Consider the following 15,176-nt stretch of genomic DNA (forward strand, 5'->3'; position numbering starts at 1 on the left):
ATAAGCTTGTGGCTCTTTGACTATAGCCACTGGCACATAAACAAGGCAAACAAGCCATTAAAAGCCCCGCGATAGCACTTTCCATCAAGAGATTAGCAAAGAGGGAAACTCTCTGAAACTCCTACATACAATGAGATTTGCTCATTTTTGCAAACTTGTTACTGAAATCTGAGACATAATCAGAGCACAATTTAAAAACCTGATTTGTTGATTTCATTATTTTTTAGCAATTAACATTTTAAACAAACAAAAAGTCTGGAATAAAGGTTCCAAACTAATTAAAATACACCCGAATGATCACAGGGCTGCAGACTGAGCCTAACTTATGTTGTCACTCAATAGGGACTAAATAGTTTGGAAAAAAATTTGGTTTAATTATTTATAACCAGTTTCCCATATGAAGATAAATGGTCGCTGTGATTTTGCAAAGTTAGACATGTTCCTGGATCAACATTACTGTCCAAAATTATAGACTTAACCAATCCCTACCCCTAAGCCTAACCCTAACCATAATTTATTCCAAATATCAGATGGAAATGATAGCTCCTTAACAAGGGTGTAGAAGAATTTGGTTCACAAACCCGTTCCGATCTAAATCAAATGATTTGCGATATGCACTCCGAAGTCCCGATCTGAATTTGCGATACGCAAAGTCCTGATTAAGTCAACCCACTCTGAAGTCGCAATCGAAATCAATAGATTCGCAATGTGCAAATTTGAAGTCTGATCTGAAACAAATTCAGATTTCACATTGGAGCACTTCAAAACACTGAACCGTTTAAGTGATTCACAGTTCCGAAAAGCTCTGTTTCACCCATCACTATGTGCTTTTTACAAGTCATTACAAGCAAATGTCAAAATTAAAAAATGAAAGGGGCCTTTTAATTTGATTTGTTTTTGCCAGCGAATCGCTTGAAATGAATGAGTCATGAGTTTGAATCAATCGGAGAGGTTCCAGCGTAAATGACTCAGTTACTTTTGTTTCATCTGTTCCTCTTTTTGCGTCTTCAGCCATGTTTACACGACATTGTCAGTATTACTAATGGCTTAGCTCACTACTTTTCTGACAAAAACATTTGTTTTTTTGAATTGCGAGAATTTTGCGTAAAAAGATGTGTGCTTACTGAAAAAATTAAACACTTATTTCATGGATACATTGTCTTTCAACATTTCAACCACTTTTCAAGTATCTTCAGGAATATTGATGTTTTCAATATCAATATCGGTTTTTCAGGCCTTACATTCAAAAAGTCAAATGCAAGTACTTCAAGCACTTAAAGTACCTTGTAAGGACCAACTCAAATTCAACACTGTCGTATTAAGTTGTTATGTAATTTAAGACTAGATTGGTTTCATATCACATTTATGATAGATAACAGTTTAACTTTTGACCGTTCTCATTTTAAGGAACATGGGATTTGTGCTTTTTATGGTTCCAGAGGGGGAAAAAAAGGAGGAGACACTATCTTGTAGCCTATTTGTTGAAAGTGCATGTACTGGTTCAGCATACTGCAATGAACTCACTCTGTCGTAGCAGAGCAGGGTGCAGAAGTTGGGCGTCTTCTGCTGGTGCACCAGCTCCACGAAGCGAGCGCAGTAAACGGCATCAATGGCTGAGAAGACGCAGCGGGGGAAGATGCAGAGCTGCAGGAACTTAGTGATGGTTTCATTCTTAGTGGATTCTGAGAATAGAGAGAATACGGGGGTGAGTGAGACGCGAAGAGCCTTTGAGCACTGGAGAGATCCTGAGAGAGTTATCTGAGGACTCACTGGCAAGTAACCAGTTGTCTTTCTCCAGTTTGAGGCGGTGCAGAACTCTCTGCACATGCTCCAGCTGTTTCTTCTCCTCTTCCTGCAGCTTGTCCTGCAGCGCTGTGCAGCGTTCCTTCTCTTTCTTCTTTTTGTTTAGGGGCTGCAAATAGAGAAGAGCATTGCATGAACAACACAAGAGTCTGTTTGACATTGCAGCGCTTCCTGCACTGATATTTAACAGTGACACTTCTGAATCAACAGCCTCAAGGCAAAACAACTTTATATTTTGGATGAGCTTTGAGCTTAAGATGTAAAAATTGATTTGTGCATCACAAATCTTAAACACTGCTGTTGCCTGTCACTAAAATAATGTTATCAATTACCCGACACAGCCAAACTTGTTAATTAATTAATTTTTTTGGCAAATATAAAAACACATTTTTTAAATATAAAGACAGGTTCAAGGTTTGCAAGTTGAAAGTTCTCATTGTTGAGAGCTGCACTAATTGAATTAGCAGTTACTGAGTTATGGGACTCACTGAACCAAAAGTTAATACATGACTTGAAAAGACTCAAGAACCGTTACTTTTGTGTGCACTTTCAGAAGGCATTGTTGAAAATGCCAATTTGTAAGGTTCATGCCCGGCTGCAAAACACAATCCTGTAAGGAAACACTGAGCTGTTCTCTCTGAGACCTTTAAATCGTATATGGAGCAGAACATTTCACAAAACCTCTGATACGTGGCTCACAGCATTACTGTTGAAGAGAGGCTTTAAAGCTATTATGAGCAACTAAATTTAGTGTGGACAGATCACGGGGTCAATGTGACTGCATACTTTACACTGAGAGCATAAAAGTGCTTTCATGAGCTGTTTATTATGAGCTTCACAGCAGCATCATTATAGCAGCAAATACAGGCTGTCAGTGAAACTTCCTATTAAACTGAGTTCTACTCTAAATATTCATTTAAAAATTAAACACAAGCAGTCATCAAGTATTTTAATAAGCAAAAACTGCTTAAACCTTTAAGAAACTATTAAAGTCACTTGTTTTATTCCTGAAAGAATCAGCCGTTCAAACAAATCGAATGAATGAATGATTCAGTAATGATCAGTGACTTGCTGCCACCTACAGGCAGTTTGTTTCATTTTTAAAGTATCTTTTCAGTTATTTAAATCATTTAATATTTTATATTCAAAACTGTATATTTGAAAAAAGTGTATCTGAATTGCACTCATGCCACCTCTGAGCCCCATTAAACACATGAAAATACACCTACAAGCCACTTTTGTGTTGTTCTGTGCCACCTCTGTAGTACAAATTAATTTAGTTAATACCGATTTCATTTGATTGGTAACTTATTCTTCGTTGTTTTAATTAGACTTTTAAAAAGCTTATAAAATATATATGGCTTTAAAATTGACATAAAAGATAAGTCAGAAGATTAGAAGGTGCTCCTGAAATTTTGACCGTGCTCTTAAATTTTTTTTAAGTTAGAGAGAAAAATGAAAAGTAAGCGTAGAGCCCTGTATTTAGGGTGGCAAAACATTCAAAAAGTTTCTAAAAATGACCAATATTTTCAGAAAGCTTCCAAAAAAATCCCAAATATTTTCCAAAAATTTGGGACAGTTTTGGAAATATCCTACCCCTTCCAACCCTGAATTTAACACGTTTAAAAAAAATTGCATTACCAGGGAATAATAATGCAAGCACAATAATCCTCTATTAAAGGAGAAGTCCACTTCCAGAACAAAACTTTACAAATAATTTACTCACCCCCTTGTCATCCAAGATGTTCGTGTCTTTCTGTCTTCAGTCGTGAAGAAATTATGGTTTTTGAGGAAAGCATTTCAGGATTTTTCTCTATATAATGGACTTCATTGGTGCCCCAATTTTGAACTTCCAAAATGTACGGGCTCTAAACAATCCCAGCCGAGGAAGAAAGTCTTATCTAGTGAAACGATCGGTCTTTAAAAGAATAAAATAAAAATTTGTATACTTTTTAAGCACAAAAGCTTGCGTAGCACAGGCTCTGGGATGCGTGTCCATGACACTACGTACTATTGAATCATGTTGAAAGGTCACGCGGAACGTAGGCAGAACTACAGACCCAGTGTTTACAAAGCGAATGCGCAAAGACTAAGGAAGTGCAAGTAAGTCAAACGAGGTTCACAAACAAAAAGGCACAATGATGTCGGATGATTCTGAAGCTGTAGGAGAAAATAAGATTTTTCGCCATATTTTCATTTTTAGACATGATTCGTAGCGCCGTGGATGTGTATCCCAGAGCCTGTGCTACACAAGCTTTTGTGCTTAAAAAGTATCCAGATTTTTTATTTTTCGAAAAAACAAACAAACAAACAAACAAACAAAAAAAATGACCTATCGTTTCGCTACATAAGACCCTTCTTTCTCGCCTGGAATCGTTTACAGCCCTTTGAAGCTGGATTTAAACCACATTTTGGAAGTTCAAAATCGGGGCACCAATGAAGTCCATTATATGGAGAAAAGTGCCGAAATGCTTTCCTCAAAAAAACTATTTCTTTACGACTAAAGACAGAAAGACATGAACATCTTGGATGACAAGGGGGTGAGTACATTATTTGTAACTTCTTGTTCTGGAAGTGGACTTCTTTAAGTATGGCTGCTTGATAAATGAACAATATAGCAGACACAGTTTTCACTTCAAGGTCTTTAGCGTCTCACCATCTCTGTGTTTTCATCGATAGCCTTGATCTGCATCTTCAGCTTGTTGACCTCACGGTCGTAGGCGTTGTGCGGTACCGCCAGGTCGTACATGGTGAGGGACCAGAATGTGGCGTAGAACTGAGGTCGAAGGTCATCCCACACTTTGGGCAAGTGAAGAGACACAACAGCCTCGTGAACGGGGGCCATAACCTGCTCGCAGGCTGCGATGTACTTATGGACCTTCTGCTGCTGCCTGTTGCCCTTCTCTGCCTTCTTCAATTCGTCATACTTGGACTGATGGGAACACAAAGACAGCAGGCAAGCTTTATAATTCACTCAAGCACAACAAACAGGCCTGAAGAGGAGTGTACACAGAGGCCTGCACGTGGAATTAGGGGGGCGGTAAATCTTGTTAGAGGTGAAGAGAGATGGGGTTAACTTTACACCGCCCTGGAGAGCTGTAAGCAGGGGTCTGGTGTTGAGGGAAAACACAAAATGAGCTCTGTATGAAATATTCATTAGGCAGGCAGTATCATATAGAAGTTATAATACTGCAAAATACAACAAATAAATCACAGTTTACTGTAATGCAAGAGTTTTATTGAAGCAAGAGCAAAGCACTGTGGTAATATTGCATTATTGGATGCTTTGCAATTTCACCCACTATTAAAAACTCCTCATGCTTCAACTGTTATTGTCTGTTGCACTGTTACTTTTCGCACTAATCACGCCTTTTTCCAGCTCAGTTTGGATCATTAAGTACTGCATGCATCCATTTACAGATAAAACAATCCTTAAATGCGCTGTCAAAAATCATTCACGGTCATGCATGATTTTGTTTGTGGCTGATTTTTTGTGCTTCAATTATTGAACCATCAGCTCAGCAAACATGCTAGCATCAAACCTTTGGATTCAGCTGCACATTTTAAGGCCTGTTCCCATGATGATGAATGTTCAGTGTGAAAATTTCCATTATAGAAATACATACTGTGGCCGAGAAATGCAAAACAATTCACAAGGCTGAAAAATTAGAAACGCAAATGCAAATCTAAAAAACACAAATCAGAAAACTAAAAACAATTCGAAAACCTAACTAGTGGTGACGTATATAACGCCAAGGCCGATATAGTGGCCGATATTTGTTTTGTTTTTTTCAATATAGGCATCAGCCAATACGTTTTTCTGTTTGGCCGACGTGTTTGAGACATTCATTGTGATGGCACGCTGGACTTTAATTTTAAAATATTTCTTTATTTGTAAAAAATACTGTAATAGGATTACAGAATTAGCAAGTTTTCATGATTATTTACAAACATCAATTAAAATGAATAAAAATTGTAAATCTAAATTATAATTTAAATAAAAATACAAATATAGATATCGGCATTATTGACTCATTGACTTGCTCTCTAAGATACCGGCATCAGCTGTCAAAAAACCAGTATCAGTTGACCACTAATTATAACAAGTCAGAAAGAACAATGATAAATGCAAGTATAAGTCTCTGCGAAACAAAAGGGGCGGCATTTCTCAAACGTTCGATGCCATTTTCATTTCATCTTAAATATAATGCCTGAATAGCGGCTGATAAAGTAGTGTTTATTAGAGCCGTACAGCTTTGTGTACAGCATTTATGAAGGAAACCGTTACAAAAGCGTCTCCTACTGGCAGAGAATCAATTTTCAATAAGGCTGTTGCTGTTTTTGCACTATGTCTTAATGCCGTTGGATATAATGCAATTACAGTTTAATTGTCCTAATAAAAAGACTGTTCAACTCTTAATATTTTGTCTTTAATGTTTTATTTATATTCTCCCCTTTAAACTCCCTCTGTTAAACTCCACACCTTAAAAAAAAAAAAAACATCCCCATTTAACACCTCTGCCCTTTTTTTTTTTTTTTGCATTCCCATATGCTCAAATAGCAAAAGAAAAATCTATCACAATAGTGTTTTCACGACTTAGTAGTTTTTCGTAATCTGATTCAAAAGTAATACAATACTGGGTCAGTACCATGTTATAAATGTACATGCCTAGTAAAGGCAATTCGTACAACATATTTATACTAAGCTACTAATGAATCTACAAACTATCTTTTGCTTTTTGCTCCTGTATACCTTAATTGACAGATGTCTTGTCCAGTCAGCGTTAAGTAATCTATTCTCAAACCAATGGCACTGTCTCAAACTGTACCTACCTCTTCCATTTTGTCTGATTTGTCGTTGCGTTTTCTGACTTGTTCTTGTGTTTTCGAATTTGTTGTAGTGCTTTCTGACTTGCTATAATGTTTTCAGAATGGTTGTGTTTTCCAAATTATTTAGTTTTTTAGATTTGCAATTTCAGTTGTAATTTGTTGTTTTGTTTCCAGAATTTTGATTTGTTTTTCACATTTCTGGAGCACCGTAAGCACAAGCCTAAAATACACAGACAACGGGGTACAGCGAGGGTAAACACTGACAGCATTTTTGCAAGATCATGGACCTTAATGGAATGTTTAGGTTTTAAATGAGATGCTGAACTTGCAGTTTCTTCTCAGCAGGTAAGCTAAACTCAAGTTTTTTCCACTAGGTGACATTAGAAGCAAAAAACTGCATACTTCACCTTTCATTCGAACGAACGGCTGTGAATGCATCTCTTCAGACTGACACAAACATTCACATGCCACCAATGTGACAAATGTTTGTTCCAATCTCTTATATTTCTGAGTTTTTGTTTACATGCCCAAAGCCACCGCTACCACATAAAATTACAAATGGCACTCACAAGCAGACCATTTCGCTATGCATCATTGAATGGCAGAGGATGAAATTAGGAATTGGCCTTTTTGTCTAGTCTAAACAATTTAGCAAATCCAAAAAAATCTGTCTTTGTGACAATTGGGTGCCATGCTTTTTGTCCAGAAGTAACCAGGTTATTTCAGGTTTTCTATATATGGACAGCCTACCATCATTCACTCAGCCCATCTGCCTTTATTTATTTTGCATCAGCTTAAACTGACAAACTGATGTGTGAAAACTGGACCAAATGTTTGGGTCGAACATTTGTGTTGGTGTCAACAAGCATTAAGTTGGTACTGAATGTATCCAAATGGCAGACAAAACAATCCCACAATGCACTGCACCAAAAATCATCAAGTGGAATCTGTTGAACATACATATAAGCTGTGTCCCAAATGGCACATTACACACTATACACTATACACAGTTTTCATCACATACCTCGATTGTGGGTTGCACCTATATTTTTAATTTACAATGTCAAAATTTATTACAACAAAAGTACCAGAGGCACATATCAGTTTAGATCAGAGGGCCTATAAATACTGCCTTGGATGAAGGGGATTGGGTTAAGAATCATGCAATAAAGTGTAAAAATGTAGTTTTGGATACTCACCAGAATCTGATGGGCATACATGGGCCGTGACAGGAAGAAGGCGGCGTCGTGTGGCGTGTGGAACTGGTTGCAGAGGACATCGACTGATGGCACCCTTTTGATGTAGTCTTCTGTACTGAGGTTAGACGCCAAGAAGCCACCAAACTGTACAAGAGTGTCGTGACACTTTGGGGAGGAAGCACAAAGAGAAGCATTCATCATTAAACGCGTCTCTCCCTCTGGTCCACGTTTCTGTCCCAGCCAAATGCAGATGCTCTTAATAAATCCTAAGGTTGCTCATTTATTTGGGGAACTGCACCTCGCTTTATTAAAGCCATTCATCACGGGCTCTCCATTGGAATCGATGGGATGCGCAGTAAAGCAATTTAGAGGGAGCGAGACGCTGGGGAGAGATTTTCCAGAGGAAGCTGGTGGAAGAGAGGGAGGTACGGCCTGACCACTGGGTCAACTACACAAATGTTCCCAGACAGCTTTTAATGCCAGACAAAGTTAAAGAGACCTAATGTACAACAACACTGCCTGAGTTTCAGACTGGAGTGTGCAACATCTCATACAGCAGTTTAGGGAAGATGAAGGAAAAAGGTTTGACTCAACATTTAGTCTACATGCTCAACGACCATCGGGGGAACAGTAATGCAAAATGTTTGAGTCAGAAAGCATGGATATTTAGAAGTTTGGCAAAAGCCAAAACCTACTTGCTGCTATAAGCATCTAGTCAAGGTTCATGACATCAAGAGTTTTGAGACCATTAGTAGAGAGTAAGCAAACATGCATATTCAGTCTTGTCCACAAGAGTTACATCGGCTTTCATATTCACGTAAAATGGCCTATCATACCAGAGCTGGGTACTGTTGCACATTTCAATTTTTCTTTCAATTCAGACAATCGTTTTTTTTACAGGGTTTCTGCAGGTTTTATGAGGGTAAATTTAAGACCTTTTTTAAGAATGAAAGAAATGAAAGAAAACGTAAGGAAAAAAAAACCCAACAAAAAATAAAAAATAAATAAAATGAAAATCGAAAGAAAACAATACAGCAATATGTTCTCCAAGTATAGCTCGAGTTTTAGCTTTCACTTTCAAATTAGCACCAATTCAGCATCTAACAATTGATAGTTTTTCGTTTGTTTGAGTTTCCCCTCTTTTCCTCGCTTTCCTTCGGTAAAAGCACAGTGCACATTTTACTTTCACTTTTAAATTAGAGGCAATTCGGCATCAAGCAGTTGTTTGTTTTTAGGTCGTTTGAGTTTTCCCTCTTTTCTTCACTGTCCTTCGGTTTTAAGTAGCTTGTGAATGCGTCATGCGCATTTTACTGTCAATTTTAAATTAGCGGCATTAATGTAACAAACATTTAACAAAACAAATAATACACCATGTTATATGTCTAACATAAAAAAAAAAAAAAAAAGTATAAATGGGTATACAAAACCGAAAATCAGTAAACACTATGTAACCAAATAAATAAGAAACACAGAACAAATAAGAAAGCTTGGAAGCATGGCATACACCTTGATGCAATATATATATATATATATATATATATATATATATATGTGGAACCAAATAAATATGAAACTTCCACCATCACCTTAGATAAATGGCAGAAGTCAACAGGCTTTTCAAAATCCAAAATATTTTTTAAAAAAGGCGCTTTTGCATTTCGTTTTAAAACTCTTCCGCCATGGTCTTATCTTTCTTACCTCTCTATTCTTGTCAGTCAGCTCAACTCATTCTCCTCAAGTGATAAATGAAATCTAGTCAAAACGACAAGTTCTTCTTCGGGTGACTGACAGATGAAGCAGCACATACCGCCATCTACCATGTATTGTTTAATGAATATTGAGCGACCTAAGCCATGTAGCACAGAAATTACGCTTTTGCTTCACTTTAAAATGAAACAAGAGGAAACAATCTCTCACAGAAATTAATGTCATGATCATATGAATTTAAGACTTGTTGCTCTGATTTAAGACCTTTTCAAGGCCTTAATTCACAAAAAAACAATTTAAGACTTTAAGACCTGCGGAAACCCTGTTTTTAAATGATTCACTGAAAGAACCTGTTCATGAGTATACTTGTAAATCAGACTGCATTAGTTGTGCGATATGCTATTGCATGCAATCTGTGAGGGCAATTCTGCGAGGTTGTAGATTCAGCAGCAGGAGTGCGCTGACACTGAAAAGTAGGAAATAAAGTAATATCGATCTTGGGCTTTTAAGAATCAATATTAAGATTCATTAAGTCAATATTTACACCCAGCCCTTAACCAAGGTTCGCTTTTTTACATGCAGTCATCCCCTGTCTAAGTATATTTTCAGACCTGCAGATCATTTGCTTTCTTTAGAAACAGGGGCTTAAATAGTAGCATTTGCAAAATCTGTGGATGCAAGCTACATGCGAGTAAAACTGTCCTCTCATTGATCAGAGAGCACCTGTTAATGTTGCAAGATTGCACTCATAGCACCATCCATCAAGATGAATTAACAAGTTAGCTTTGCACACCAGCTTCCCTGCAAGGCAAGACAGCATTTTGGAGATCAATGACATTAAGGCGCTCTGGTTTTCAGCTGTGATACTAATGTGCTCACCCACAGAATCAGACACTGCTGCTTTTTACGTAACACATTTCCCATTATGAATAATGCACAGCTTGGTTAGCTGGTACATTGGGTCAGATTGCTTTCTCACCACAACTCTACCACTTCAGAGTTTGTTTTCAAACAGACCTAGACTACCTCATTCAGACGATCTCTGGGCGATTATTTGTGTAAAAAAAAAAAAAAAAAAAAAAAAAAAAAAAAATGTTCCAAAACAAATATCTGCGAAAACTCCCTAAAAGCGCATTCAGAACATGCTGGACCAGACTTTGTCTAAAGTCCAAAACCTAGGCATGTGAACGTAACAACTCAATCTAGCAGTGCCTCCTCAAACAGATGCAACAGACAGGAAAAGATGACACTTCTCTAAACCTGTGCAAAGAATACGCGCTCTGTCTAGAGTGTGCTGACAACAAAACTGGACATCAAACGAAGATGAGATTAGTTTGGCTTCCTTTCATTGCTCGAATCATCTCAGACCGACAGAACGCCTCCTGAGGAACTCACTGTCACAATCACAACTTTTCCACCTCTCATTTTGAGAGAGAAAATTAATGGCATGCATGAGTTGCTTTGAGTCATAGTTAGTAGGGGGAAAAAAAGAAAAAAAAAAAAGAAAAGAAAAAGTTTTCCCCAGCATTTCTAGATGTTTTTTTTCATGCGGTGGAGAAATGTAGCAATACATATGCATCCAAAATAAGTCATCTTTAATGACATTTAATTTGCATTATCTAGCTAGTCTTTCCTTTGGTTTAAAAGCAGTCGTAAGTGAACAGTCAATGATTCTGGACAACTAGAACTCTCTACAAATACAATCACATAGGCAAGACAACATAGATCAATGTAAGCTAATACCCATTTAATTTTCTGACGAATGCATCAGCGGTTCTTGTCCATGTTAATCTGCCACAATGGCAGGAAGCTGCTATATGGTCAAAACAGCTACACATAAAACTCCAGGTATCTCCAGAATACGTCTTTGGTCGGCTGCTAGGTGAGAAATCTGATCACCTCTCTTCAGCAGGCCACGTGACCTTAGCAGGGTTTGTACAGATATGGTAAAATGAAATTCCAGGACTTTCAAGAATATTTCAAGCACTACTTTTTTGATTTTAAAGGATCTCACTTACGGTTTAATATTTTCCACTGTTTAAAGGGGTCATCGGATGCCTATTTTCCACAAGCTGATATGATTCTTTAGGGTCTTAATGAAAAGTCTCTAATATACTTTGATTAAAAATTCTCAATGGTTTTGTAAAACAACACCCTTTTTACCTTGTCAAAATGAGCTCAGCAAGAATCATCTCATTCTAAGGGGTTGTTCCTTTAAATGAAAATGAGCTCTGCTCACCCCGCCCCTCTCTTCTCTCTGTGGAATGGCAAGTTTGTTTACTTTAGCCGCATTTAGCCACTAAACTTCCTAACTACCACATTATAAGGAAAGGCGATCGCAAAGACTCATAAAAAAAGGCTTATACACACTTCTGCTGTAAGTGAAGCTGGATCATGAATGATTCGCTCGAACATAGATGGATATATGTAGATCGGGAGGTGCATTCCATTCACAAACAAATGTAATCCACTGCATCTTCAGTGGCTCAGATGTCGGGAGTAAATGACGACCACTATGTTTATCATTACATCCAGCAACACAACACCTCAATCGCTCAATAGGAGATATTCTTGTCTAACTTACATCCCTGCTTCGGCATCAAAACAAAGAAAGTTACTGGACTGTGTTTTATGATTTAATTGAAACAAACAAACAAACACTTATTTCACAACGTCTTTCAATAATTCAAGCACTTTTTTTTTTTTTTTAGTACCCCTTCATGAATACTGCTATTTTCAAAGGGTTTCCAGGGCTTAAAAAAAGTCCTTGTAGAAACGCTGCTTTATGAACAATTTATGTCCATAACACAAACGACGCATGGCAAGTTTAATATTTGTGGTCTGGAGTTTGTTCAAATCAGTAATCTTAAGTCTGAGCAATAACAGTGATACTTGGCCTGGCAAATATCACTAGCAAAATATAAAACAGTAGGACATATTAAGTGCCAAAAGACTATATTAAACATGCAAAATGAGGCAAATTTATACAAATTATTAAGTTGTTCTAATATTTTTCAGGGTGCTTATGCATAAATCATGCAATCATGCTGAATGCATATTTAGTCTGAGAGATGAGTCAATCAATCTCTGTGGTGCATCAGAGGCGGTGGTAGCCGGGCACAGGAGCCCCACACATTTCTGCTGATTGTAATGAGCTGCACACAACTTCCTGCAAAGTGAGTTTAAAAAAAAGAGCCAAAATTAATAATTAAAAGCTTCCCCACTGATGTCAGGAAAAAGCGTGTTTCTCATTCACACCATGAGCAATTATTTAGACAATCTGGCATCGCGAGAGGGAATTATTTGCTAAAGGCTCTAATTTGAGACATTGAGAGAAAGATGAAAAAAATAAAACGCAAAAAGGATCGACCGGCGGCATCATTTCGAAGTCCCACACAGAATGGAGCTGATGATGTTAGTTTTTAGCACCATCTGCTGTGAATTGCGACATGTCTAGAGAACATGGGGGGGAGAGAGGAAACAGTCAATTGGATTACCCAGTGAGTAATTGAGCTACGCAGCTGCTGAACATGAAAAGCAAACTGCCAGTGTATGTGGGTGGATGAAAATCACAGAAGTTCTGTACAACTCCCTACGTGAGTCTTCCCGTGGCTGATACGGGCCACTGTCACTCCCAAACCGAGACAGCAGCAACTGAAAACTTTCTAAAACTCAGTCATTCAGTTTGGTTTGCTTTGGAAAATAGCATTTCTTTTAATGACTTAATTTCACCCAGAAACTCAAAAAGAGAGATGTTGCAGTGTGTTCATGCAGCTCTTTTCCCTGCAGTGAGATCAGGTGTAAAAAATTAGTTTAGGGACCAGATCACACAACTGTAACAAAACCGGTTGCTTATTAACATGCATATTACTAGCATATTAGTGGTTAATATTTTGAAACCTTTAATCCTAAACGCAACAACTACCTTACTAACTATGAATAGCTCTCAAATGAAGAGTTTGAGGTAAAGGTTGTTAAAAGTTAACACTTCAGTTATCTGTGAGAATTGGTTCCCAAATTAAAGTGTGACCAAAAGTGGCCCATAAGATTAGTGTGGCATATTTTCAGATTTCTGAAGCCATAATAGCTTTCTGCAAAGAAAAGACAAAACTTTAAGTCAATATTGACCTTTCTGTTCTTCCCTTTCAGCCCCAGCTTTCCAAACGGATTACCATTTGCATGGATTCAAATATGCCAGATGTGGACATTGTGCTGCTTGAAAGTTTGTGAACCCTTTAGAATTTTTGCATAAATATGGCCCAAAACATCAGATTTTTTCAGTCCTGAAAGTACACAAAGAGAACCCAAGCAAACAAGTGAGAGAAAAATATTTTCTTTGTCATTTATTAATTGAGAAAAATGATTCAGTGTTACATATCTTTGCATTGCAAAAGTATGTGAATCTCTTGGATTAGCAGTTCATTTAAAGGTGAATTTAGAGTCCATCTGTGCAGATGTGTTTTCAGTCAGTGCAATGACTATCAAATGTCAGTACGTGACCTGTTTTATTCAAAGAACAGGAATCTATCAAAGTCTGACCACATTTGTGGAAGTGCATCATGTCACGAACAAAGGAGATTACTGAGGTTGTTGTTGTTCATCAGGGCTGGAAAAGGTTACAAAACCATCTCTAAAGAGTTTGGACTCCACAAATCCACAGTCAGACAGATTGTGTACAAATGGAGGAAATTCAAGACCACTATTACCTTCCTGAGAAGTGGTCGACCAAAGATCACTCCAAAGCAGAATGTGTAATAGCCTGTGAGGCTGCAAAAGTTCCCAGGGTAACTTCTAAGCAACTAAAGGCCTTTCTCACATTGGCTAATGTTAATGTTCAAAAGCCCACCATCAGGAGAACAATGAACAACCATGGAGTGCATGGCAGAGCTGCAAGAAACAACACACTGTTCTCCAAAAAGAAAATTGCTTGCTAAAGATCATGTGGACAAGCCAGAGGACTATTGGAGAAAGGTTTAATGGATGGATAAAACCAAAGATTCACATACTTTTGCACAGATATGTAACACTGGGTCATTTTTCTCAAATAAATGACAAAGAAAATATTTTTCTCTCACTTGTTTGATTGGGTTCTCTGTCTACTTTTCAGGCTTGTGTGAAAATCCGATGATGTTTTGGGTTATTTATGCAGAAATAAGGAAAATTCTACAGGGTTCACAAACTTTCAAGCGGCACTGTAATATAGATACACATCATAAATAATAAAATATATGTGCGAGTCTCTATGCCCGAAATTGTTTCCCAGGCCTGCCCTAGGCAAATCAAAGCATTGCAAGTCAAAACAGATTCATGATTTATTATCAATTTAATATTGAATGCTGAATTCAGAAATCACTTTGGTGCATCAGGCAGGCAATAATATAAAGTAATAAGTAAATAAATTAACAAAAATGAGTAAGGCAGCCGGCCAAAACGCACACTAAATCACCAGAATTTCTCCCAGTGATCCTGACGGCCAATTTGGGCATATCATAAAATATATTTTATGAAATTAGCAATTTTGGAATGTACCAAAAGTCTTGAACAAAAATATGCATTTCACAGCACAGACGGATCTTTTTCGTCCAATGAAATTAGGTGCCTGTTAAAAAATACATAAACTTACAATTACAAGAAAAA

The 15,176-nt window shown here is 37.5% G+C and overlaps 1 protein-coding gene across 2 annotated transcripts in view; it reads right to left on the minus strand.

Moving 5' to 3' along the window:
• thoc2 (THO complex 2) overlaps positions 1-15,176 on the minus strand; it is a 96,669-nt gene that overhangs the window by 27,601 nt on the left and 53,892 nt on the right. For both annotated transcript variants that reach the window (XM_051127672.1, XM_051127671.1), the window contains exons 22-25: positions 7,833-7,997; positions 4,460-4,735; positions 1,771-1,912; positions 1,525-1,682 (exon numbers count right to left, since the gene is read on the minus strand). In XM_051127672.1, the coding sequence (XP_050983629.1) occupies positions 1,525-1,682; positions 1,771-1,912; positions 4,460-4,735; positions 7,833-7,997 (741 nt within the window). The remainder of the gene's footprint in view (positions 1-1,524; positions 1,683-1,770; positions 1,913-4,459; positions 4,736-7,832; positions 7,998-15,176) is intronic.

This window comes from Labeo rohita, chromosome 14, assembly GCF_022985175.1.
Source record: "Labeo rohita strain BAU-BD-2019 chromosome 14, IGBB_LRoh.1.0, whole genome shotgun sequence".
NCBI lineage: Eukaryota > Metazoa > Chordata > Actinopteri > Cypriniformes > Cyprinidae > Labeo > Labeo rohita.